We start from the raw sequence: 27,447 nt of genomic DNA on the forward strand, positions 1-27,447 counted from the left end.
GGAAGAAAAATGACAAATATCACAGAAAGGTGTGAATAATGGACAGTGATAATTTGGGCATTGATGTACCTCTTCATGGCAAAGGTGAAAACGTTATTGAGGTTTTACTATTGTGTTAAGCAGTGCCAGTGAAATGCAGGTCTTATCACTCCTGTACACCAGGAAATACATTAGGGAAGCCAATACTTCATAATGTTTTAATGAATATCAAAGTCTAAGTGAATTTCTTCATGTACACCTCACACAGCAGGCAATGCGAAAGTTTTTGTGATTAGATCTGTGCATACTCTATATATGCAGTGTAAGCAGAGACTTAACTATTCATACAACTTTCATCAGTTGATAGCCTGTGAATGTCACACTGGAAAGGACAGTTGTGTTGAACAGTTGTTTTATACTGTGCAAGCAAAGGGTGAGTGCTTTAGAAAAACTGCTCCAGTGGTTACAAGGTGTACAACTTTGCTTCCAAAACTTCATATCAGCGCACACTCCGCTGCAGAGTGAAAATCTCATTCTGGAAACTGCTTCCGCCGTTTGCTGATAGGTGGCGACAGCGGTAAGTAGCGGTCGAAAGAAACAGATTGCAGACGTCAGGCAGTTAGCTTGGACCTCGGTCAACATAACCTCATTCAAACATAAGTCAATTTGTGTCTGCATAATAAAGTTGTTCTTGATTGAAAATGTCAGTTTACGAGCCAAATTATCATCACTTGCGGGAGGTGTTACTGTTTTGTTTCAGTATGAAGAAAACAGTGGCCGAGTCTCATTGAATGCTCTCGAGTACGTATGGTAAGGACACTGTTAGTGAAAGAACATGTCGTGAGTGGTTTCAACGCTTCAAGAACAGTGATTTTAATGTTGTAGACCGAGATAGTGATGGAAGAGAGAATGTTTTTGTAGATGCAGAATTGGAGACATTGCTGAGTGAAGACTCGTGTCAAACTCGAGAAGAATTGGCACAGTTAGTGGGAGTGACACAGCAAGCCATTTCAAAACATCTCAAGGCAATGGGCATGATTAAGAGAGAAGGAACTTGGGTACCATGAAAGCTGAAACCAAGAGGCATTGAACGGCATTTGTGTGTTTGTGAATAGTTGCTTCAGAGGCAAAGACGGGAGGGATTTCTGCATTGTATTGTGACCAGGGATGGAATATGGGTTCATTACGATAACCCTAAATGCAAAATGTCTGGGGATATCCCAGCCATGCTTCCAGGTCGATGGCCGAACCGAATATTCACAGCTCCAAGATCATACTCTGCATTTGGTGGGACCAGCTCAGCGTCGTGTACTATGAGGTGTTAAAACCAAGTGAAACAATCACAGGTGCTCGTTATTGAACACAATTATTGCGTTTAAGCAGAGCATTAAAAGACAAATGGCCGCAATTCAGTGAGGCACGATAAAGTGATTTTGCAGACAATGCTTTGACCTCACACTGCAAAAGAGGTCAAAACGTACTCGGAAACATTAAAATGGGAAGTCCTACCCCACCCGTCATATTCTCCAGACATTGCTCTCTCTGACTATCACCTGTTTAGATCAATAGCGCATTGCCTGGCTAACCAACACTTCCGATCTCATGAAGAAGTCACAAATTGGATCAATTCGTGGATCGCTTCAAAAGATGAACAATTTTTTCAATGCGGGATTCGTACACTGCCCGAAAGATGGGAGAAAGTAGTGGCCAGCGATGGAAAATACTTTGAATGATACATGTGTAACCAATTTGTTTCATGAAAGCCTCAAGTGTTGGGGAAAAAATGTTGTAGATAAAAGACTGTCAACATCTGTGTCATAGTGCTTCAGAGAGATAATGTTAGACCTCAAGATCACCCATCATTAATGTCAACCAGTTTTATTACTTATTGACGAGTTTACTAGAGTGTAGAAAGTAGGAGGGAAATCGACAATTTACTAACTCTTATTTTGGCCACCTTGATACAGATGGAGGTCAGCGTGACTCTAAAGGTGGGGGGTGGCTTATGACACCTCTACCCCCAACCTCTCTTGAAAGATGAAAGACATTACAGTGAGAGCTGTAATATTTTTACATATATCAACTTCTAAATTTCTCAGATTGGACAATAAAGTAATATGAAAATGAAGTGTACTGAAATGGCAAGGAATTCTACAAAATTACAAGCAATGAGGCGCTATCCAAATTTTTCAGGACTGGTGCTGCCATCTCTTGAAAACCTAATGGTCACCACCATCCTCGAAGTAGATCCCATCTGCACGTACACACTGGTCCCAGTGCTTCTGCCACTGGTCAAACGTTTTGTGGAAGTCCTGTTCTTTGAGGGTGATTATCACTGCCAGCTATGCTTCTTGAATTCTCTCTAGAGTGTTGAAGCGACGGCCTATCAATTTGAGTTTCTGTTTTGGGAATAACGCGGAGTCGCAAGGTGCCAAATCTGACGAGTACGGTGGGTGGTGTACAATTGCCGTGTCGTTTTTTCTGGTGAGCAAGGACGTGTGATGGCGCGTTTTTGTGATGCAGCAGTCAGTTCACTCGATGCCATAGTTTGGGCCGTCATTGCCATACGTTTTTATGGAGCCATTGCAAAAAGTCACAGTAGTACACAGAATTTGATGTTTGGTTGGGTGGAATGAATTCTTTGTGCACAGTTCCCTTGGTATCAAAGAAAATAATGATTTGCTCTTCACCTGTCTCACTTTTTTTGATGTTGGAGAGCCTGGGCTATTCCACTGGGACGATTGATGCTTTGTCTCGGGGTCATAATCATAAATTCAGCTCTCGTCGCTGGTGATAAACCGTGACAAGAACGTTGGATCATCAGATGGGGTCACACTTCAACACACCGTGCCTTCTAATCAGCAGTCAAGATCCTTGGCACAAATTTTGCGGTGACACAACGCATGCCCAATTCATCAGTCAACATTCGTTAATATGTCCCATAACCAATACCCACTTCATCTGCAAGGTCTTGAATGGTTCGACGTCGATCCGTACAAAGCAATTGTTGAAGTTTGGCAACAATGGATGGCGTTGTGCAGCTAACGAGCCTTCCAGTGTGAGCATCATCTTCGACATCTGTGTGGCCAGTGCTGAACCGAACATGCCACTCAAACACACGCATACAGCTCATGCGCTGTCCCCCAAACACTTGTTGAATCATTGGAACGGTCTCCATAACACTTTTCCCGAGATTCGCACAAAATTTGATACACATGCGCTGTTCTCTTTGTGGATCCGTCGTAAAATTGCCACACACCAAACACAGAGTATTACGGAAATCACCGTGGACACATAACATGTCCCCTACTGAATACCACTCCGCACACTGACTCATCAGATATGCAGCTCTCGTCACCTAGCGGTGCAAAGATCTACTACTCCTACTTTCCAGATGACAGCACCAGTCCCGAAAATTTTGGATTCCACCTTGTATGTTTAATACAGAATAACTTTCAGTTTCTTTCCCATGTGGATGTACCTATGTCTTGACCATTTTCAGAGAATATTCCAGCCAGGTAAATGCAACCATTCACAAGCTGATTGTACCTGCATAACACACACTAACCAGGGCATGAGCTTAATTACATCTCCTGCTCATTTCCCTACTGTCATATCATTCTACTATGGCAGGAAGCATTGATGGAACTACTGTAATTCCTTTTTGTTATGTATTTTTTTTCTTTGTGCTGCATTTTTATTTTACACAAAAGAATGTCTAAAGCTTGGCTGTTGTGATCCTATAACCAAACTCAATATTACATATTAATAGGTATGAATGTGTCAGGTATGGAATAAACAACTGTTGTTGATATAGGTATGCTGCATGCACATGTAATGGTGAAGTAACATTTTCCCCTTCCACACAAATTTGTTGATTTAGGTATGTTGTGTGCGCATGTAATGGTGAAGTAACTTTTCCCCCTTCTGCACACGTTTATGATTTGGCTACTCTGACACAGATTGAGCTCAACTCGCACAGCTGCTAAAACAACCTATCCAAGAAGGAAGTGTTCTTTCATGATAATGCTTGATCACATTATCTGTATAGCTGTGGCCTTACATCACACAACTGCTTTCTTTACTAGTGAAAAACTGAAAAGACAGTGATTATGGATGAAGAGGTCTTGTAAGTGTGAAATGATGACTACATCCAAAAGACACTACGAAAAAGGATAGGTTGGAAGAGTTTCAAAGAAGTGTGCTGCATGTAGTGGAACCTGTAACTTACATGGTGATAGGTTAAGAATCACTGCTAGTACCTTATGCATAACATTTACCAAATGGAAATAGAACATCATTCCCATTATTTGGTTGAAAATTTGAGCTTTTCCTTTCTGCTGAGAAATGAGGTAGTTTTGTAATCTTTTTCTTCCTGCTACCTTTTTGATTCCAGTGTTATTTTCTTTCTCTTTTATTCATGACTTTATTCCATTTTTTGTTGTGATCATCCGCAAGGTTTCATTTAGGTCTCTTAAGATTTTTTCTTGCCTTAGCTTCCTACATTTCTTTTTCATCTCATTATCATTTGTTGCTTAAGAGAATGAATACTATACATACATTGTCAGTGTTTTGGTCACCTGTTGTAAACTCACTGTTTAATATACTCAAAAAATTAAAGCACATGTGTGTGTGACTGGTGCGCAAAACTTAAAGTCAAAAATGTCTTCTGCTTGATGTGTCACTGCCAAGTAACATACCTTGATGAAACTTGGGCCATATATGGAAAGAACTGCTACACTATAGTACAGAAGGTAGGAGGAAGAAATATGGAATGAGATGAACAGAAATGAAATTTTTATTCAAAGACAGTATTTATACTGAAATCATCACAATTTCTGATGTTCCCCTGGATATTACAAAAGGCGAGATATGGTTCTTAATAGGGTGTGTGAGTTCTTGTGGTAGGCAGGTCCATTCCTCCACCAGCATAGCTGACAACTGCCAGATAGTCATTAGTGCATATGGACAGGTATACATGCTCGATGGTATTTAAATTGGGAACAGGCAGGCTAGTCAATTTACTGAAAGTCCACTCACTCCAAGAGCTGCTCCACCTATGCTGTTTGATGTGGTTGCACAATGCCACAAATAAAAATAATGTCAGGATCAAAAGCACTGCTGAAAAGATACACTTGGGTAAGGAGTACAGTGTCAAAATAATAGTGACTGCTGAGTGGACTGTGTTCAAATATTTAGAAGTTAGTGTGTCCACGCAACATTATGCATTCCCACACCATAACAACTGGGCCACCAAAATGATCATGTTTGACAATGTTCCTGGACACATTAAATGTTTCCACATCTTGGCATATGGTGGTACGTTCAGAATCACTTTGCACACTGAAATTGCTCTAATCTGTATAGAGTATGCCTCACTCCTCTTGGGTCCAGTCCCTATGCTCTGAGCACGATTGTTAATCTCTGAACACAGTACACTCGCTGATCAACGTTATTGTGACACTGCACTCCATTCCCATGTGCATCTTTTCAGGGGTGCATTCGGCCCTGATACCCATAAAAAAGACAACAATGTGCAATGTGTTGGACAGTGCAGATGAATGAGCTCTTGGAATGAGAGGATATTCGGTGAATCGATTGGTCTGCCCATTCCTCTGACTTGAATCCCATCAAGTATGCATTGGATGAATTGGGGAGACATATTGCAGCATGTTCACATGCACCAACAACCATCCAGCAGTTGCCAAGTGCGGTGGTGGAGGAGTGGAACTCCCTACCACAAGAACTCCTTACCAACCTTGTTACCGACATAGGAGCACATTCCACAGCATGCATTGCCACCCATGTTGATCATGCACCCTGCTAAAATACCATATTCTGTCTTTTGTAATATCCATGGGATGGTCATAAAACGTGGTGAATGCAGTGTAATTATTGTCTTTGAATAAAAGTGTCATTTCTATTCATCCCAACGCGTATTTCTGTCAGTTATGTTCTGTACTGTGTTGTACTGTAGCAGTTCTTTCTACATACTGTCTAAGTTTCATTGAGCTGTCTTACTTGCAGTGACACATTAAGCAAAAATCATTTTCATGCTTAAGTTTGCACCGTAGTGTACTTTATGTGCCTTCCACTCACTCAATAACTCCATAGTGCAGATGAGTGGTAGTCTTCACCCATTCCATTCTTGGTAATACATGAAGGAATTCCATTTCAAATAAACTTAAAATCATAATATGTGACTTAAAAAATAAACTAACTTTATGTTCCTGTTATTTCAACTGCACACACTCTAATTAAGCCAAAGGAAAATCTTTTGATAGTGTTCAGGTTCTCAACAGTTATTGAATAAGCATTTGTCCTTAGATCTCATAAAATAATGAGAAGATTATTATTAAATGTATTATGTTTTTATTCAAAGCCACCTAAAGAAATTAATACATGTTTAGTTCCAGCTGCAAGAAATGTCATTTAACTCCTCTTTTTTCATTCTCTTTCTCTGCTTGCAACTGATGAGGCATTTATTTTTGTTTCATTTTGTATAAATCACACCTTAACTGAAAGCATTTTTTTAAATTAGTTTAAAATTCATCAGTTAATATGTGACATTGGCTGTACAATCATTTGACAGCCAATGAAAAGTATAAGAAACAGAGTACATAAATGACGTGCTAGATACAAATAGTATTGTACAGACTGATAATTTGTGACATGACCTAATTTGCTATTTTTTAACAAATTCATTTGTACAGATTAAAAATATATTATTTTATGTTTTTGCTTTCTGCATTATTATCAGGTGTACTGTAGAACAGTACAGTTACTTCAACAGTGAGTTACAAGTACCTGGAAATATTTTCTGTGTGTGTTTCCCTCAAAAGGAATAATGTCTTCAGGATTTCCATAACTGAATTGCACTGTTAATAAGCAACAAAATAAGTGCACATTGATTACCTATATAACAGTGTTATGATACTATGTATTTGAAACTGTCACTAATTACTGTGGGTGCAGCAGTATCATAATGAACAGTACACAGAAACTGTAGATTCTTCATAAGACACTCATTGTTAGTTCTACAAAGGTACATCCGAAAAACCATTACTGCAGATGTTGATTGATTTTCTTTGGCTTTTGGTACTGTCAGTTCAACATCTAATTCTTTTTTGTATTCTCCACTTAAATTATTGGACTGCCATTCCTCATCTGCAACAAAAATATGACAAGTTTATCAAAATCTATTTGGGAGATAAAAAAACTATAGGGCATAAAACCTAATACGTTGTGCGGGACAGGAAACTGGTCTTTTTAAGTGGGGAACCTATGCCTGAAAGTGTTGGCTTGAGTACTGCAGAGCATTGAAGTTTGAGAGTATTGGGTCACTTACTCTGTATTGCATTTGTTAGCTTATTAGTCACGCAAAATATAGCCATCAGTGTACTGTAGTTCCATGTTCTCACTATAACTGGGTAATTGTGTCACGTACTAATCCACTAATGTTGTCAACAGCATTATGACATGTACTAGCACCCAAGTAACAAAATGGCATATGTGCTACCTGCTTACAGTAAAGATTGTGGGAATGGCAGGGCAGCTGTATAATTGTATCAGAATCGGTTCCCAACAGAAATGCTCTGCATCATTTAATGTTAGTAGCAACTGACAGAGACCGGAAAGTTGCAGGTAGATATGGTACTGTCACAACTGACAGAGACCAAAAAGTTGCAGGCAGGTATGGTACTGTATTCTCCACATTTAGCATTTCTGCAATTGCAGAGTGTACATACAACAAAGTGAACTTTCTGCGATCGTTACATTTTCCTGTGAGACTGTAGAAATGTGAGGTATTGGGGGGGGGGGATTTACTGTATGTATGGTAAGCCATATGAAAAGCATTTCAATTATTCTTCATTTTTGTCCATTAGTATCAAATGGCTGCCTTTGAAGAGGACCCCCATCCACTGGCACTCACAGAGTGGCACAAGTATTTGGGTCAACTCGTGCTAAAGTGCACAAGATCTTTGAAGTCTACTACCCAGTGTCTTGTCAATAAGATAAAAATGTACTTTTTTAAATGGAGGCAGTGTAAATATTTTTTATAATAATGAAGTGAAATTATTATTATGTGGGGATTTTGATATTAAGTGTTTAATTGAAAGTGAAGAAAAAAGACTTTCACTAAATAGTTTTCACATGAAACCACTCTTTTAGGACACCACTAGAATAAAAAAGTCTTCATCTTCCATATTAGATTAATATCTACACAAATATTGAAAATGGCATCACTGAGGCTCTAAATGTAAACTTAGGTATTTCAGATCACAGAACACTCGTAACATGTATAAATTCTTGTGTACAGCAGGTAGCAAAAAATAACTGGGAAAAAAAGTGGCAGTCTATACAGAAAAGGTGAATATTTTTATTCAAGTGTTAACAAAAGAAACCTAAGAAAATGTATTTTCAAAACAAATACCAGTGGATATCAGTTGCTATCACAGTACCTAGTCAAATTCTGGAACCATGTATATTAACTATACAAAGAAAAGAGCAACACTTCACAGAATTGTTCAGATGTATAACAAAATCTATATAGCTGTGATTAAAAAAGCTAAGAAGGTACAAAATTTTAGGAACATTGAACAAATTGAAATCAATATGGAATGTTGTAAAAGAAAAAGTTAAAAATCAAGATGAAACAATGGAAAGTCTGTACCTTCCTGTGCCACACATACTTTGTTGAAACTCATATCTAACTACCACCGCCCCACTCTCTCTCTTCCCGTATTCCAGCATGCACATACTGAACTACCTAATCCAGTTACAACTGCTGCCCCTTTCTTCACACATATCCACCCACCAACCTGTACCCGACAATTATAGTATTTTTATTTATTTTTCTTTTGGATCTCATTATACTTTTATGTCAATTTTAGTTTGCTTTTGTCTTCCCCTATTGGTCCTACTACCTCAGGTCGTACCTTTTTTTATCTGCATCTCAACTGTTTCACCTATTTGTGATTTTTTTCCCCACATATTTTTTGGTGATTTTTTCTTTAACCTCGACTCTGGATCCTTGTTCTTTTCATATGGCCCAATACAGAAACGTTTCCCTAGAACCCAGCCCCAAATATTGTTGCTGCATTGTTGCCTCACTTATGGATGGCCTGACAAACAAATTACCAGTCTCCAATTGCAACCCTTCCTTCCACAATGATCTCCATCTGTTCAGATTGCATCAGTCCGTAGCCCTCACCAACTTAGCCGTGTAAAACCATATAAATGAGCCCCAAACCTCCTTGCGATACCCCCTCTCTATCTGTAGATTTCTACATCCCCTCTCCCAGACTGAAACTCCTGCCTTTCAGAAACTAGAGCGGCATGCACCAATACTTCCTCAACAAACTCTCCTACCTTTTCACCACCTACTGCCACCTTGGAATACTGCTATTCATCACTTGTACAAGAACCCCCATCAAATGTCCCCTGCATTCACTCACAGCTGACAAACAATGCCTCACAGACCTACTATATTTACATCTTCAGAAACTTCCTCCCACCACCACACAGAATCCAGAACCCCACACAAAATACTGCCATGAAGCGGTCCTCCAAAATCCTCAGTCTCACTTTAGTATCAGTCCTTTCCAAAGGCCTCACCTTTTGACCCGCTCCCAAATTCAATCATGCTGGACTTGTTAAAGATCATCTCCCAGTTCTTACAGTGGAAACTCTTTTTCACCACTAACCCTATCAGTCAGGCTCAATCCACAAGCAATATTGAACCCTGCCCCACTCAGTTCACTCCTCCATCCAACTGTGATTCCCCCCTCCTCCAAATCCCTCAATCATCCCTTGTCAACTTTCCTCAAACCTCGCCTCACCATCATTCTCCAAATCCCTCAACATGGAAACCAATCTTATATTCACAGAAAGAACCGCATTCCACCACCTACAAACTTATCCAGACCTTATCATCATACCTGCTGACACTGACTCGACCACTGTGGTTATGAACTGCGGGGATTATCTGGCAGAGGGTCCCTGTCAGCTGCCACTTACAAACCTTGCGCAGTAACCACGTTCCACAAATCCAACAGGATCTCCAGTCCCTCCTCAAATCCTTAGGTCCATCCAAGGATCTCTCCCCTGAGTCTCTCTCTCCTCATAACCACCACTACCCCATTCTTACATTCTTCATACTTCCTCAAGTCTATAAACCCAACCACTCAGGACGCTTCATTGTGGCCGATTACTGTACCCCCTCTGTGAGAATCTCTGCTCTTGTGGACCAACATATTCAACCTATTACCCATTATATACCATCCTGTCTAAGAGACACCAATCATTTCCTCCACGTACTCTCCACAGTTCCTGTTTGTTTCCCTCTAAAACCCTGCTCATCACTGTCAATGCAACCTCGATCTGCACTAACATCTCCAATGCTCGACTGACTCCAAACCTACAACCTCCTTCCTGGTTACCATGACCAGCTATATCATCACCAATAATTACTTCTCCTTTGAAGGCTTCAACTACAAATAAATCTGTGGTACAGCAATGAGAACCTACATGGCACCAACAACGACAAACTCTCGGCACAGATAAAAGGAATTAAAAATATTGTCTTCCTTTAAGGATGCAGAGTTCAAATGTTTATGATCAGCTCCTACTGTAGTGTAAACAAATACCTGCAACAAACCTGTAGCAAATAACTACAGTAAAAAAGTTCTGGTAGAATGTAAAAACTTTATGCGTAAAGGAGATCATTCACTGAAAAGCAGAAGCACTGATTCCTCGACAGGCACACACAAGAGAGAGAGAGAGAGAAAACTTGCTAGCTCTCTGAAGTATCCTTTCTTGAGCTAGAATACAAATACATACACAAAACACAAACACAGGCAAGCACACACATGCCTGTGCTCCTACATGGTAACAGCTGGATGTGCAATGCCAGGAATGCAGATCTGCACATAGACTGCGGTGGGATGGGCAGATGGAGAAAGGGGTAGGAGGCAGAGACAGGGGTTAGGGGTGGGTGGCAAGTGGCTTAAAGGGAGGTGGCTGATTTACTGGCTATGATTACAGGAGGAAGGGGCAGCAGGTGCACAGGCTAGGCATGGGATGAATGGGTGTTGCAGCTGATGGGGAGCAGTGCATGATGGTGAGTTGAATATGTGAATTGGGAGGGTGTGACAGGGAAGAGGAAGGGGAAACTGCTGGGTGGAGGTTGTGGGGATAGTGGGTTAATCGAGATTGAGGTCATGAGGTTTACGGGAGCAAAGGCTGTATTGCAAGGATAACTCCGATCTGCATGGTTCAGAAAAGCTGGTGGTGGAGGGAAGGATCCAGATGGCCCGGGTTGTGAAGCATCCACCGAAACTGAGCATGTTGTGCCACCGGGTGGTCAACTTTGTTCTCGGCCACAGTTTGGCAGTGGCCATTCATTCTGGGGGCAGCTGATCAGTTTTCATACCAACATAAAAATTTGTGCAGTGATTGCAGCAGAGTTGGTATATGGTTCTGAGCACTATGGGACTTAACATCTGAGGTCATCAGTCCCCTAGAACTTAGAACTACTTAAACCTAACTAACCTAGGGACATCACACACATCCATGCCCAAGGCAGGATTCAAACCTGTGAACATAGCAATCGTGCGGTTCCAGTCTGAAGCGCCTAGAACCGCTCGGCCACACTGGCCGGCAGTTGGTATATGACGTGTCTGCTTCACACTGGTGGCCTTGCCTCTGGTGGGGTAGGGCAAGCCTCTGACAGAACTAGAGTAGGAAGTGTTGGGTGGGTGGACTGGGCAGGTGTTGCAACTGTGTCTTCCACATACCTGCCTGGCAAGTGGTTGGGAGTGGGAGTCGCATAGTGATGGAGTAGGATGTTGTGTAGGTTGAGTGGGTGACAGAACACCACTTTAGGAAGGGTGGAAAGAATCTTGGGTAGGATGTCACTCATTTTAGGGTGTGATAAGAGATAATCAGAGTCATGGCAAAGGATATGGTCCAGTTTTTTCCAGTCCAGGGTGATATTGGGGCACTCCCTTGTGGTTGATTCTTGGAAATGGGGGGAAGATTAGGGGTGTGTGAGGATATGGCACTGGAAATCTGCTAGAAGACTATGTTTGGGGGGGGGGGGGGGAGTACCTGTTTGTAAGAGTCCTCACGAGACCTTCAGCACACTGCGCAAAGGGCTTCTCGTCACTGCAAATACGCAGTCCATGGGTGGCCAGGCTTTAGGGGAGGGATTTTTTGGTGCGGAAGGGACAATAGCTGTCAAAATACAGGTACTGTTGGTGATTGGTGGGTTTAATATGGACAGAAGTGTGGACTGCACTATCAGATATACGGAGGTGAATGTCCAGGAAGGTGACATGTTGGATTGAGGAGGACCAGGTGAAGCAAATGGGGAAGAAGATGTTTAGGTTGTGAAGGAATGAGGATAGAGTGTCTTGGTCCTGAGTCCTGATCATAAAGAAATTGTCAATGAACCTAAACCAGATGAGAGGTAAGGCCTTTGGCATGGGGTATGTTGGTGAATAAGGAGGTGGCATCAACAGTGACAAATAGGGGTCCAGGGAGTAAAGGGGTGGGAATTCCGTGAAGGAAGTAGTTGTATCTTTGATGTGAGAAGCTAGATTTTGGGCAATTGGTTGCAGGTGTTGGACAACAAGAGCAGAAATTCTTTCAATAGGAGGACAATAACCAGCTACGTTGGATTGTCTAGGATTGTTGAGTTTATGGATTATGGGAAATAAGCAGAAGTGTGATGTGTGGGGTGTCATTGGGGTGAGGAGGGAGTCAGACTCAGGAGAGATGTTCTGGGATGGGACTAAAGATTTCAGTACAGAATGGAAGTTATTTTGGACTTCTGGGATGGGATCACTATGGTAAAGCTTGTAGGTGGAGGAGTCAGACAGTTGGCAGAAGTCTTTTGTTAGGTAATCACTGTGATTCATCATGACAGTGGTGGAACCACTGCCTGCAGCGAGGGAGATGATTAGGTTAGGCTCCATTTTGAGGTTGTGAACAGCTGTCTCTACTTCTGCTGAAGAGCTAGTGTTTTTAGAAAGGTATCTGGGGAAGGATGGTGTAGCCAAGTTGGAGGTACAGAATTCCTGGAAGGTGATGAGTGGGTGGTTAGGTAGGAGGGGGCAAGGTCACAGTTGGATGGTGAGGTAAACTGGGAGAGGTAAGTTCAGTGTTGTATAATGTTGGCTTTGGTTAGAGGCACTGGTGGCAAAAATATGTTTCCACTGTAAGAATTGGGACAAGAAAGTAGATCTTTGACAAATGCAACATGATTAAACCTAGGTGTGGGGCTGAAGATGAAGCCTTTGAATAGGACTGAAACTTCTGTGGGATTGGATATGTTAACAACTGTTTTCGGTTATGGGGAATGTTGGGAGGGAGATAGGGAAAGGGATACTTAACTGAGATATGCCACTGCCGAACACTACCTCTCCAACATCTTTTGGACTCCAAACCAATACCTCATTGAAAGGCGAGATACTGGCAGAAGTAAAGCTGTGAGTACCGGGCGTGAGTCATGCTTCGGTAGCTCAGATGGTAGAGCACTTGCCCGCGAAAGGCAAAGGTCCCGAGTTCGAGTCTCGGTCGGGCACACAGTTTTAATCTGCCAGGAAGTTTCATATCAGCGCACACTCCGCTGCAGAGTGAAAATCTCATTCTCAATACCTCATTCTTCAAACACCTTACCAATTATATCCTGACACATCTACTCCTTTGAGGGAAAGGTGTATAAACAAATCCATGGAAGGGACATGGGCATCAGCATGGCACCCTCCTGTGCCAACCTTCTTATATGCCATCTACAGGAAACCTTCCTAGCCTCTGAAAGCCACAAATCTTTGTCTGGTTCAGGTTCACTGACAATATCTTCATGATGTTGACTCAGGACACAGACACCCTATGCTCATTCCATCACAGTCTCAACATCTTCCTTTCCAGCCACTTCATGTGATTCTCCTCCACACAATGTGCCACCCTCCACCTCTCTAATGGCTTCATCCAAACTTTTGTCCATATTAAACCCACTAATCACCAACACTACCTGCATTTCAATGGATGCCACCCCTTCCACACCAAGAAAACACTCCTGTACAGCCTGGCCAACCATGGACAGTGTATCTGCAGTGACTGACAAGAACTCCCTTGACCAGTATGCTGAAGGTCTTTACAGACATGCATGAAACCCCCCCCCCCCCCTCCCAACATTGCCTACAAACAGATTTCCCATGCCATATCCTCACTCACCACTAAACTCCCATAACCCCCAAGAAATAGCCATAAAGGAGAACCCACCTTGTAAACCCTGGCAGCCAAGTCAATGCCTGCTTCCCAGCACAGACATCTGGATCTTTCCCTCCACCACCAATTTCCCTAAACTATGCAAATGAAAGTCCCTTTACAGACATGCATGAACTGCCCCCCCCCCCCCTCCCCCTCCCAACATAGCCTACAAACAGATTTCCCATGCCAAATCCTCACACACTGCTAACCTCCAATCACCCCCAAGAAATAGCCATAAAGGAGAACCCACCTTGTAAACCATGCAGCCGAGTCAATGCCTACTTCCCAGCTCAGACAGCTGGATCTTTCCCTCTGCCACCAATTTCCCTGAACTATGCAAATGAAAGTTATCCTTGCAACATATTCTTTGCTCCCATAACCCTCATGGCCTCAGTCCTCATTAACTCATCGTCCTCACACCCAGTTTCCCCTTCCTCTCTCCTGGACTGCAACAATGGAATCATATCCTTCACCGCAGCTTTGATTATCTATCATCGTGCCCTGGAATGAAGGACATCCTACCCAAGATCCTTCCGATCCTTCTTAAAATGGCGTTCCATTGCCCAGCCAACCTACACAACCTCCTAGTCCATCCCTATGCCACTCCCACTCCAAACCCCTTGCACAGGGGTCATATCTCTGTGGAAGACCCAAATGGAAGACACATGCCTAATCAACCCAGCTATTAATTCCTTCTCCTGTCCTGTCACAGTGTTATTCATCAGAGGCTGGGCCATCAGTGGAAAAAGATGTGTCATATGCCAACTCTGCTGCAATACCTGCACAGCTTCTTATGTCACTATGACAACCGACCAGCCATCGGCCAGATCTAATGGTCCCTGCCAACCATGGCCAAGAACAAAGTTGACCACACAGTGGCACAACATGCAGCTGAGCACATGTTTGATTTCAATGGTTGCTTCACAATGTGGGTCATCTGGACCCTTCCCTCCACCACCAGCTTTTCTGAACTACACATATGGGAATTATCCTAGTAACGCATCCTGCATTCCCATAACCCTACTGGCCTCAATCATAATTAACACACAGTGCTGACACCCCCCAACCAGCAGTTTCCTCTTGCTCTGTTCTCTCACTCCTTCGCAACACATGCATATGCTTCGCCTTCATCATATACCACTTCCCACTGGCTGTGATACCCGTTTACCAAGCCTGGATACCTACCAGCTGCCCTCCCCCTACATTATTAGCCAGCAAACTGGTTGCTTTCCTCCAAGCTTCCTGTTTACCACCTCCAACCCCAGTCTACATGCCAAACTGCAATCCTGGCACTATGTGCGATCTGTCACAATGATGTGTGACTATATAAAATATCTCACAAAATAAGTGTCAAACGAAAAAACTACAAAGAACGAAACTTGTCTAGCTTGAAGGGGAAAAGCAGATGGCGCTATGATTGGCTCGCTAGATGGTGCTGCCATAGGTCAAACGGATATCAACTGCATTTTTTAAAATAGGAACCCCCATTTTTATTACATATTCATGTAATACGTAAAGAAATATGAATGTTTTAGTTGGACCACTTTTTTCGTTTTGTGATAGATGGCACTGTAATAGTCACAAACATATGGCTCACAATTTTAGATGAACCGTTGGTAACAGGTAGGTTTTTTAAATTAAAATACAGAACATAGGTACGTTTGAACATTTTATTTCGGTTGTTCCAACATGATACATGTACCTTTGTGAACTTATCATTCCTGAGAACACATGCTGTTACAGTGTGATTACCTGTAAATACCACATTAATGCAATAAATGCTCAAAATGATGTCCATCCACCTCAATGCATTTGGCAATACATGTAACCACATTCCTCTCAACAGCAAGTAGTTCGCCTTCTGTAATATTCTCACATGCATTGACAATGCGCTGATGCATGTTGTCAGGCATGGTCGGTGGATCACAATAGCAAATATCCTTCAACTTTACCCACAGAAAGAAATCCGGGGGCGTCAGATCCGGTGAAGGTGCGGGCCATGGTATGGTGCTTCGACGACCAATCCACCTGTCATGAAATATGATATTCAATACCGCTTCAACCACACGCAAGCTATGTGGCAAACATCCATCATGTTGGAAGTACATCACCATTCTGTCATGCAGTGAAACATCTTGTAGTAACATCGGTAGAACATTATGTAGGAAATCAGCATATATTGCACCATTTAGATTGCCATCGATAAAATGGGGGCCAATTATCCTTCCTCCCATAATGCCGCACCATACATTAACCCGCCAAGGTCGCTGATGTTCCACTTGTCGCAGTCATCGTGGATTTTCCGTTGGCCAATAGTGCATATTATGCCGGTTTACGTTACCGTGTTGGTGAATGACACTTCATTGCTAAACAGAATGCTTGCAAAAAAAACTGTCATAGTCCCGTAATTTCTCCTGTGCCCAGTGGCAGAACTGTACACGACGTTCATAGTCATTGCTATGCAATTCCTGGTGTATAGAAATATGGTACGGGTGCAATCAATGTCGATGTAGCATTCTCAACACCGACGTTTTTGAGATTCCCGATTCTCGATCAGTTTGTCTGCTACTGATGTGTGGATTAGCCGCGACAGCAGCTAAAACACCCACTCGGGCATCATCATTTGTTGCAGGTCATGATTGACATTGCACATGTGGCTGAACACATCCTGTTTCCTTAAACAACGCAACTATCCAGCGAATGGTCCAGACTCTTGGATGATGTCGTTCAGCATACCGAGCAGCATACATAGCACACGCCCGTTGGGCATTTTGATCACAATAGCCATACATCAACATGATATTGACCTTTTCCGCAATTGGTAAACGTTACATTTTAACATGGGTAATGTATCATGAAGCAAATACCATCCGCACTGACGGAATGTTACATGATACCATGTACTTATACGTTTGTGACTATTACAGCGCCATCTATCACAAAGCGAAAAAAGTGGTCCAACTAAAACATTCATATTTCTTTACGTACTACACGAATATGTAATAAAAATGGGGGTTCCTATTTAAAAAAATACAGTTGATATCCGTTTGACCTATGGCACGCCATCTATCAGGGCAACCATAGCGCCATCTGGTTTCCCCCTTCAAGTTAGACGAGTTTCGTTCTTTGTAGTTTTTTCATTTGATGCTTATTTCATGAGATATTTGGCACGGTCACTATCAATGGACCACCCTGTATATACAAATCGGAAAGCTGAAAAACTGTACACTGCAATGAGGCTTACTCTTTGCTTGCAGCCTTATTATATGGGATGCATTGCAAAAGAAATTTATCATGATTAAGGAGAACCTCCAGGAATGTAAAACAAGGCAAAATATACAATGATCAGACAGAACATTATGACCTACTACTGATATAAACCCATCAGGTGATAGCAGCATCACCTGGTGAGGAATGACTGCTAGACACACACATGTGCAGTGTATGTAGTATCAGTGAGCATGCTGTCCACATGTAGAATGAGGAAGGCATGCAATCTATCCGAATCTGACTGAGGGCAGACTGATGGATCAGAGGCTTGGCATGAGCATTTTGGAAACTGCATGACTTGCTGAGTGTTGGAGGAGTGCTATTGTGAGTGCCTTCAACATGTGGTGAAACCTCATCCAGAAACTGTAGAACTGGGCGGCCACCCCTCATTACAGATATTGGACGTCACAGAACTAATGATAGACTTTAATGTCTGAACACACAGTACAATGAGCATGCCTAATGAAGCGCCTCCGCTACTGCTGACCCATACATGTTCCTATGTTAACAATATGACGTCGGCAACTACGACTGAAATGGGCATGTGACCATTGGCACTGGATGTTGGTGTAGTGCGAATCTGTCATCTTCCAGGGGAACACCTCCTTGGTGCAGTGCAAATCTGTCATCATTCAGGGGAACACCTCCTTGACACCTGTAGTGTGGGACAGAGAAAAGCTGGTAGTGGCATCCATGTGTCCAGTGGAGCTTCTGCACAGCGGCATTACAAACAAGAAGTTTCGTACACTGATTGCAGACCATTTATACCCCTTCATGATGATCATGTTTCCCAATGGCTGTAGCATTATTCAACAAGATAATGCACCATGTCACAAGGCCAGGAGTGTGATGGAATGGTTTCAGGAACAGTGTGGCAAGTTCAAATTGATGTACTGCCCCCCATCCCTCAACTTGCCAGATCTACACCCTATCAGACACAACTGGGACGTGATTGAACGTGACATCAGAGCTCATCGTCCCCCTCCCCAGAATTTATGGGAGTTAGACGACTCGTGTGCAGATGTGGTACCAACTCCTTCCAGCAACCTAACAAGGCCTTACTGCTTCCATGCCATAATGCGTCACCACTGTTATCTGTGCCAAAGGTGCACATACTGCCAATCAGGTAGGTGGTCATAATGTTCTGGCTGATCAGTATATATTAAACTGTTCAAAATTTTTGGCTGTTGTCAGCTCAATATGTGATTTGTATGTTCCAGTCTTGTGTTCAAGGCATGGTAACAAAGAAGTAAATCACAGGTAATAACCATATTAGCAGAAGTCTGAAGTTTTGACAGTGGGCAGTCTCAGATCTTTGAATGTCCTGGAGCTTGAGAAGATACACTACTGGCCATTAAAATTGCTACACCAAGAATAAATGAAGATGATAAACGGGTATTTATTGGACAAATATATTATACTAGAACTGACATGTGATAACATTTTCACGCAATTTGGGTGCATAGATCCTGAGAAATCAGTACCCAGAACAACCACCTCTGGCTGTAATAACGGCCTTGATACGCCTGGGCATTGAGTCAGACAGAGCTTGGGTAGCGTGTACAGGTACAGCTGCCTATGCAGCTTCAACACGACACCACAGTCCGTCAGGAGTAGTGACTGGCGTCTGGCATATTGTGACGAGCCAGTTGCTCGGGCACCATTGACCAGACACTTTCAATTGGTGAGAGATCTGGAGAATGTGCTAGCCAGGGCAGCAGTCAAACATTTTCTGTATCCAGGAAGGCCCGTACAGGACCTGCAACATGCGGTCGTGCATTATCCTGCTGAACTGTAGGGTTTTGCAGGGATTGAATGAAGGGTAGAGCCACGGGTTGTAAGACATCTGAAATGTAACGTCCACTGTTCAAAGTGCCGTCAATGCGAACAAGAGGTGACCGAGAGGTGTAACCAATGGCACCCCATACCTGGTGATACGCGAGTATGGCGATGACGAATACACGCTTCCAATGTGCGTTCATCGTGATGTCGCCAAACACGGATGTGACCATCATGATGCTGTAAACAGAACATGGATTCATCCGAAAATATGAAGTTTTGCCATTCGTGCACCCAGGTTCGTCGTTGAGTACACCATCGCAGGCGCTCCTGTCTGTGATGCAGTGTCAAGGGTAACCACAGCCATGGTCTCCGAGCTGATAGTCCATGCTGCTGCAAATGTAGTCGAACTGTTCGTGCAGTTGGTTGTTGTCCTGCAAATGTCCCCCTCTGTTGACTCTGGGATCGAGATGTGGCTGCACAATCGTTACAGCTTTGTGGATAAGATGCTTTTCATCTCGACTGCTAGTGATACGAGGCTGGTAGGATCCAGCACGGCGTTCCGTATTACCCTCCTGAACCCACCGATTCCATATTCTTCTAACAGTCATTGGATCTCGACCAACATGAGCAGCAATGTCACAATACGATAAACAGCAATCGCGATAGACTACAATCCGACCTTTATCAAAGTCGGAAACGTGATAGTACGCATTTCTCGTCCTTACATGAGGCATCACAACAACGTTTCACCAGGAAATGCCGGTCAACTGCTGTTTGTGTATGAGAAATCAGTTGGAAACTTTCCTCATGTCAGCACGTTGTCAGCGGTTAAATTTAACGTCTGTAGCACGTCATCTTTGTGGTGTAGCAATTTTAATGGCCAGTAGTGTATTAATAAAAAGTCAATACATAATGTTAATAAAACTACCCTTAAATGGTTTAATAAAAGTGTTGGCAGTGATTTACCAGGAAACTCAAGTGCCCATTTTTGGGGAGCATCTGGAGTCAATGATAAGCCTTCATCAAGACCAACAAGAAATTTCAGTTTGGCTGTTCCTCCATTAGGATGTATTTTAGCAATTTTAGTCTGGACACAATTTCTTGGTGCTCTTGTCTTCTTCTTATACATATTAGAAATATGAACATCCACCTACAACAGAAAAAAATCAGCGAGATTAAACATTAACTCTTAGAGAATGATTATGTGAATCACTCAATAACAAAAAGAGAACAATAATAATTCTAGTAAAACAGTTCTATGACTGAGCAGAAGAGTCCAATACCTCTACATCTGTACTTCTAATGATGACAATATATAAGACAGAAACAGAAACAAAATTTTAAATAGGAAATGGAATTGGAGCAATTACATTGAGTAGAAACAGTAGCGCTTAGCACACTTCTGATGGCAGTGTCAATCTACTATCTAAGGCCACACGTCAGTTGCAACACGTCACTCTTAAAGCAGATATTTGGGGTGCACTTTTCTTCTGGCTGAATGTTAACATCCATCATTTTAGTTATCGAGGTGGGAGGCTTGGGGAGAGAAGTAGGGTGGTGTGAGTGTCAGGGAGGAGGAATGAGAGAGGGAAACTGTGAGAGGGAGCATAGGGTACATCTACATTTATACTCTGCAAGCCACCCAACGGTGTGTGGCAGAGGGCACTTTACATGCCACTGTCATTACCTCCCTTTCCTGTTCCAGTCGCATATGGTTCGTGGGGAGAACGACTGCTGGAAAGCCTCCGTGCACGCTCGAATCTCTCTAATTTTACATTCGTGATCTCCTCAGGAGGTATAAGTAGGGGGAAGCAATATATTCGATACCTCATCCAGAAATGCACCCTCTCGACACCTGGACAGCAAGTTACACTGCGATGTAGAGCGCCTCTCTTGCAGAGTCTGCCACTTGAGTTTGCTAAACATCTCCGTAATGCTATCACGCTTACCAAATAACCCTGTGACGAAACGCGCCGCTCTTCTTTGGATCTTCTCTATCTCCTCCGTCAACCAGACCTGGTACGGATCCCAAACTGAAGAGCAATACTCAAGTACAGGTCAAACGAGTGTTTTGTAAGCCACCTCCTTTGTCGATGGACTACATTTTCTAAGAACTCTCCCAATGAATCTCAACCTGGCAGTCGCCTTACCAACAATTAATTTTATATGATTATTCCATTTCAAATCACTCCGCACGCATACTCCCAGATATTTTACAGAAGTAACTGCTACCAGTGCTTGTTCCGCTATCATATAATCATACAATAAAGGATTCTTCTTTCTATGTATTCGCAAAACATTACATTTGTCTATGTTAAGGGTCAGTTGCCACTCCCTGCATCAAGTGCATATCCACTGCAGATCTTCCTGCATTTCACTGCAATTTTCTAATACTGCAACTTCTCTGTATACAACAGCATCGTCTGCGAAAAGCTGCATGGAACTTCCGACACTGCCCCCCCCCCCCCCCCCCCCCTCTTCTCGGTTCAATCTGTGAATGATTTGCAGAGGCAATGGCATTTGGTAACACTCTGTATGAGCTCCAGTTTCTCTGCTTTTCCATCTTCATAACTTTTCATATGGCTTATATGTGAAGAAGTAATTGACAATTATGGAATTATGGTAATGATAGATTGCTACTCATTGTAACGATGACACTGAGTGGCAGACATGCACAATGAAGAGACTGTTGCACATTAAGTCTTTGGCCAAAGCCTTCATCACACATGACACCTATCTCTGGCTTTTCAGGCCAAACTGAAATATACTGAATGAACAGGAGCAACAATACATAGAGGGGTGGGGAGGGAGATGGATAACAGAATATGGATGGGGGAAGAGGAAACAGTGCTGCCTGGAGGAACATGAAGAGATTAGAGGTTACAGACAAGGCTACCTGGTGCAGCATCAAGAGGCTGTGGGGTCAGGAGGGAAGGGAAAAAAAAACAGGAGTGGAAAGGAGAGGAGCAGAGAAGGGGTGCACTGGCAGGGGGCATTGCAAAATGAGGTTGAGGTGACACAAGTTGGGAGGAGGTGATGTAACTGAGAGAGTGTGGGCAAAGATGTTACCATAGGTTAGGGGTGGGATAGTTTCTGGAGTGGAGAATATATTGTAAGGATAACTACCACCTGCACAGCTCAGAAAAGCTGGTGATGGAGGGAAGGATCCAGATGGCCTGCGTTGTGAAACAACCATTTAAATCAAGCGTGTTATGTTCAATTGCATGTTTTGCAACAGAGTGGTCCACTTTTCTTTTGGTCGTAGTTTGACAGTGGCCATTCATCCTGGTGGTTAGCCACTTGGTAGTCATATCAACATACAAAGCTGAGCAATGTTTGCAACAGAGTGGTACACAACATGGCTGCGTTCACAGGTGGCTTGACCTCTGATGAGGTGGGATAACTCTGTGACAGGACCAGAAAAGGAACTGCTGGGTGGGTGGTGGAATGGGCAGGTCTTGCACCTGAGTCTTCCACAGGATGTTATCCCTATGGCAAAGAGTTGGGATTGGGTGTGGCATGGGTATGGACTAGGATGTTGTGGAGGTTGGGTAGGTGACATAACACCACTTTAGGAGGGGTGGGAAGGACCTTGGATAGGATGACCTTCATTTCAGGGCATCAAGATAGATAATCAATGCTTGATTTCAATGGCTGTTTCACAATCCAGGCCATCTGGATTCTCCCCTCCACCACCAGCTTTCTTGAAACATTCTCCACTCATGAAATCATCCTGGCCTCAACCTACGGTAATGTACTGTCCCACACCTTTCACCCAACAGTTTATGCCCCCTCTGCTCTATCAGCTCCTCCCAACTCACCTCAGATCACTCACATGTTGCACTGCTCTCTGCCAATGCATCCACAGATGTTTTCCCCTTCTCTGCAGTTCTTCCTTCTGTTCCCTTTTTTCCTTTCCCTCCCTCCCCCACAGTTTCCTGATGTAGCACAAGGTAGCCTTGCCTGCATGTCTAGTCGCTGCACACTCCACCAACCAGTACTATTACCTCTTCCCTCACCCATACACTGCTATTCCTCCCCCTTCCTCACTCCACTACAGACTGTTGCTCCCATTAGACGTGTTTCAGTTTGGTCTGACCAACCAGCGATAGCGGTCATGTGTGTGTGATGTGTACTTGCTTGTGTGAATGCGTGTGTGTTTTTTCTTTTCTGATGAAGGCTTTGCCCAAAAGCTTAATGTGTAACAGTCTTTTCACTGTGCCTCTCTGCAACTCGATGTGTCATCTTTACAGTGGCGTGATGAAGGAGGACTGGGATTCATCAGACCATATGACACTCAGACTTTCCTACATGCAACAGCTTCTGTGAACAGTCTTGCAGAACTTCTGGCATTATTCACTTGATTATTTATATATACTGTGATAGTAAAGACAATATAAGAGCCCCTTAGGGTAGATCATAACTTACTTCCCCATGTTAAGAACAAAGTTTTGAGCTCTGTCTGTCAGAAAGTATTCCATTGAAACACAAAGCTGGTTCTGTATAATGCAAGTTTATAGTGTGTTCCCCCTAACTCTGCTGAATTGTCTGCAATGCTTTCCAGAAGTAAAGATTTGGAATTTGGGAACATGAAATAAGTATTTTGGCCTCCTCTCTACAATCTTCTGTATTGGTGCCAGTATAATCAAGAGTGACTTTGGTGTATATGTTGACTTTACATAAGAGCAAATAAACTTAATGCTTTTCGCAAGATCTGTTGGCTCAATGGTAATATCACCGAACAAAATCACAAAATAAGGTTCACATCCTTGTGTGCACCCACTTTTTATTACATTAGAAGGTAAAATTTTATTAACATATTCACAGAACATTTTTTTACTTTGCTATCCTTATGTTCATTTTGCATCAATGCATCTTTTGTCTGTCAACATAGCTTCACCTTCAATTAAGTGTGTGATGGAAAAACTTTCTAAAATGATTACTGAACCAAGGTGTGTGTTTCCCATCCCACACAGCCTTGCTTAGCACATAAATGTCTACAATACTGTTGAATTTTAACCAGTGAGACTCCAAACTTACTTCCCCAGGGATGGCTGTCTGTTGAGGATTGCTCAGATAATCAGCAATTTGGTTACTATCACACTTGTTTAGCAGAAATATTTTCCTTCTTTTCTTTTCATTCCTTTAATGTTACAACAGCCTTATGTTCATAGAGTTCCTGTTACCCTTTATTTGAATAACACTGTATGTGTCTGTTATTTATGAGATCTCAGACACTACCTGACAAATCAGTTATCTAACTAACAGCTTAACACAATTTTCAGGAAACATATTTAGGACAATCAAATGTGAATTCCATTTCCTGGTGTCTGTTTCCATTGCGAGGTACCCAGTCTAAAGTTAGCCAAGTTGAATTCTAAGATTAAGGATCATAGTTTCCACAAGATGTTCTGTGTCAGTAACTTTTATTTTCTTCCCTGATGTATTTCTAGGGCTAACACTCTGTGGTATTTTACTTCATTGCACATGTTATTGTATAAGATTCTTTAATATCATTTTATATTTTTCAACCATGCTCTCTAGAAATGTTACAACGGACTTCTTCAATGACTGGTTCACTACCACTTATGTAGCTGTTCTTGAACGGTACACAAAACATCTATATTTATAACCCATATATTGCCCATGAACAGATACATCATTAAAAAAGAATTAATTTGAATGTAACATTTCATATGACTGAATCGACATCACAACTACTGTCAAAATTATATAATCTCTGAGAACTTGGTTCTTCCTGAAAATAGTTTGGCCACAATTTCTACACTTGCATACATGTAGGTGCTTCCTCTTGCAAAGTTACTGCAGTCGCTGACCCATCTTGTACACACGCTTTGCCCCTTGGCATAATAATAATTGTCATCATCATCATCATCACCATCATCATTTTCTTGTCCCTCTGTGCTGCAACAATGCAAGGTTGGCATGGTTATTAAATGGACAAGGCATGGTTAATTCAAGGGATGGCCAGATGCCCTTCTTATTGCCACCCCCTTACCTCCCTGGGCACAATATAGGTACCCCAACTTACTGTGTGTAGTATTGTTCACGTAAAAGAGAGCAAAAGTTTTCTAAATGTTTGTTAACCGTGTAACTGAGGCACGAGTCAGGTACTAGCTTGGTATTCATCTACTTGGATGTGGGGAACTGCCTAAAAACCATATCCACACTGGTGGCACATTGATGCTTGCCTTGGGGTTGGCGCACCTCCCCATCCTGGAAGAACTGCTTGAACATGCATGGCTATCTGGGAGGGTTGGCATATTCTCCATATGCAAATAAAATAACAGATTGTGTGCTCTTCTATAATAACTTATTTAATTTGTTTTCATTTGCGAATATAATCTGTTGGTAAGAATATCCAGGGATACATATCACTCCTTTGATAAATTTCTCTAATTACTGATTCTTATAAAGTTAGTAACAAATGGAGAGAGCAGGGTGTTTCTTATTCACACATTTCATTGTTTCATCTCAACTGACAATACAATGGTAATGGTGACTCAATTGCAACTGAAGGACTGTGCCTTGCACATAACATTTTCTCAATAAAATAAATATTTGAAACCTAATCTCCACTATAGTGTACTTGGTTTAATGTGCCTATACTCTTCAACCTAATACTGCTTTATTGTTACAATATTTGACTGTTAATGGCACTGCAGGAAAGTTGTAATAATATTCTTTCAAGGCATAATTACAAGAAAGAATTTTTAAACAAGTAGTTTTCCTGGGAAAACAATACATTCTGGCTGCCTTATCCCTCTATTTTTGTTTTACAGTTTTGTCTTAACAACAATTTAGGTGGAATTAACTTCTGAGTACTCGGAAATCTTAAACTTTCCTATGATTTTTATCTCACAATACCTTTGCCTTTTAGACTTCTGCTATTTCTACTCTACAAACTCAAACTCTCTTCATATCTTTAATACTTTCCTTCTCAATTATATTTCTTGATTTTTTACAACTCAGACAATATCCCTTCCGCACAATATTGAAGTAAGTCCTAAAAATATCAGTATTTAGTTCTTTGTAATTACATTAGACAACTCATTTCAGGTTGTAATTTCTGATCATTGAATCAAAAAGGTGCACATCATATTACTAACATAACTAGATATACTTTGTATGCTATAACTACACTTACAGTTTAAATATCAAAGTAATCTAGCTTAAAAATAATTACTGGAAAAATGTCAATCATTTTAGATTCAAGAGATCTTTCATATTTTTTGTCTAGTTTAATTTTTGGGCCATCGCTCATTTTCAAACTCACTAAATCAGTTATATCAAAATTGGTACTTTTTTAATCTTACACACTCTTGGAAAAATTTCTGCGAACACCCATGCCCAGGCTGCACTTTGTAGATGTTATTTATTCATACAAAATACAAGCGGTGTAAATCTCGCTCATTTCCATGTGTATACCCCAATGACATTAAATGAGGCAGCCAGACCTAATAAAATCTATATTTTACATATTTATCTGTCTTTAAATAGCTTATAATACCTATTTTATTGTGTGTTACAGTGACAATACTGAGAAATATGTTTTTAGATAAAACAAGACTATCCCAAAAGCTTATGGGTAACTGGGCTCATGTGAGAATGATATTGGATAAAGAAGGAACTGAACTCAATAAACACTGAAATCAAGACAAGGTTACATAATGAATTTTCCAACGTAAAATGTGTTCCACATTTGTCACTGTAGCAGTTAACTACATACCCTTTTCTTGTACTGATCTGGAAGGCAAAAATGTTGCAGCTCCTGCACAACCTCACATAAAATGATACATAGGAATATTTTGAGCAGCGGAAGAAGTGAATGAAGGAAGATATTTGGTCTAAAATGGATGCTACTTTTAAGGGGGGGAAACCACATTAGGTTCAAAAAATCCAATTTGCTTATTCCATAAATTGTTAGCTTAACTATCCAAGAATACGCTGTCAAAATTTCAAAGCAAAATTAGCATTCATTTAGATTTTATGAACATAGAACTGAGTATACATCTTCCAATATATGAAGATTTGTCAAGGGATGAATTACTGGAGAGATGTTTAGGTGGCCACACACAAAATGCGAATGAAAGTTTTAATTCCACTATTTGGTGATTA

At 41.8% G+C, this 27,447-nt stretch overlaps 1 protein-coding gene across 2 annotated transcripts in view; it reads right to left on the reverse strand.

The window, feature by feature from the left end:
• Positions 1 to 6,353: 6,353 nt before the first annotated feature.
• Positions 6,354 to 27,447, reverse strand: part of LOC126481325 (NHL repeat-containing protein 2) — a 167,439-nt gene continuing 146,345 nt past the window's right edge. For both annotated transcript variants that reach the window (XM_050104989.1, XM_050104990.1), the window contains exons 10-11: positions 20,275 to 20,458; positions 6,354 to 7,146 (exon numbers count right to left, since the gene is read on the reverse strand). In XM_050104989.1, the coding sequence (XP_049960946.1) occupies positions 6,908 to 7,146; positions 20,275 to 20,458 (423 nt within the window). In that variant the 3' untranslated portion in view covers positions 6,354 to 6,907. The remainder of the gene's footprint in view (positions 7,147 to 20,274; positions 20,459 to 27,447) is intronic.

This window comes from Schistocerca serialis, chromosome 5 (assembly GCF_023864345.2).
Source record: "Schistocerca serialis cubense isolate TAMUIC-IGC-003099 chromosome 5, iqSchSeri2.2, whole genome shotgun sequence".
NCBI lineage: Eukaryota > Metazoa > Arthropoda > Insecta > Orthoptera > Acrididae > Schistocerca > Schistocerca serialis.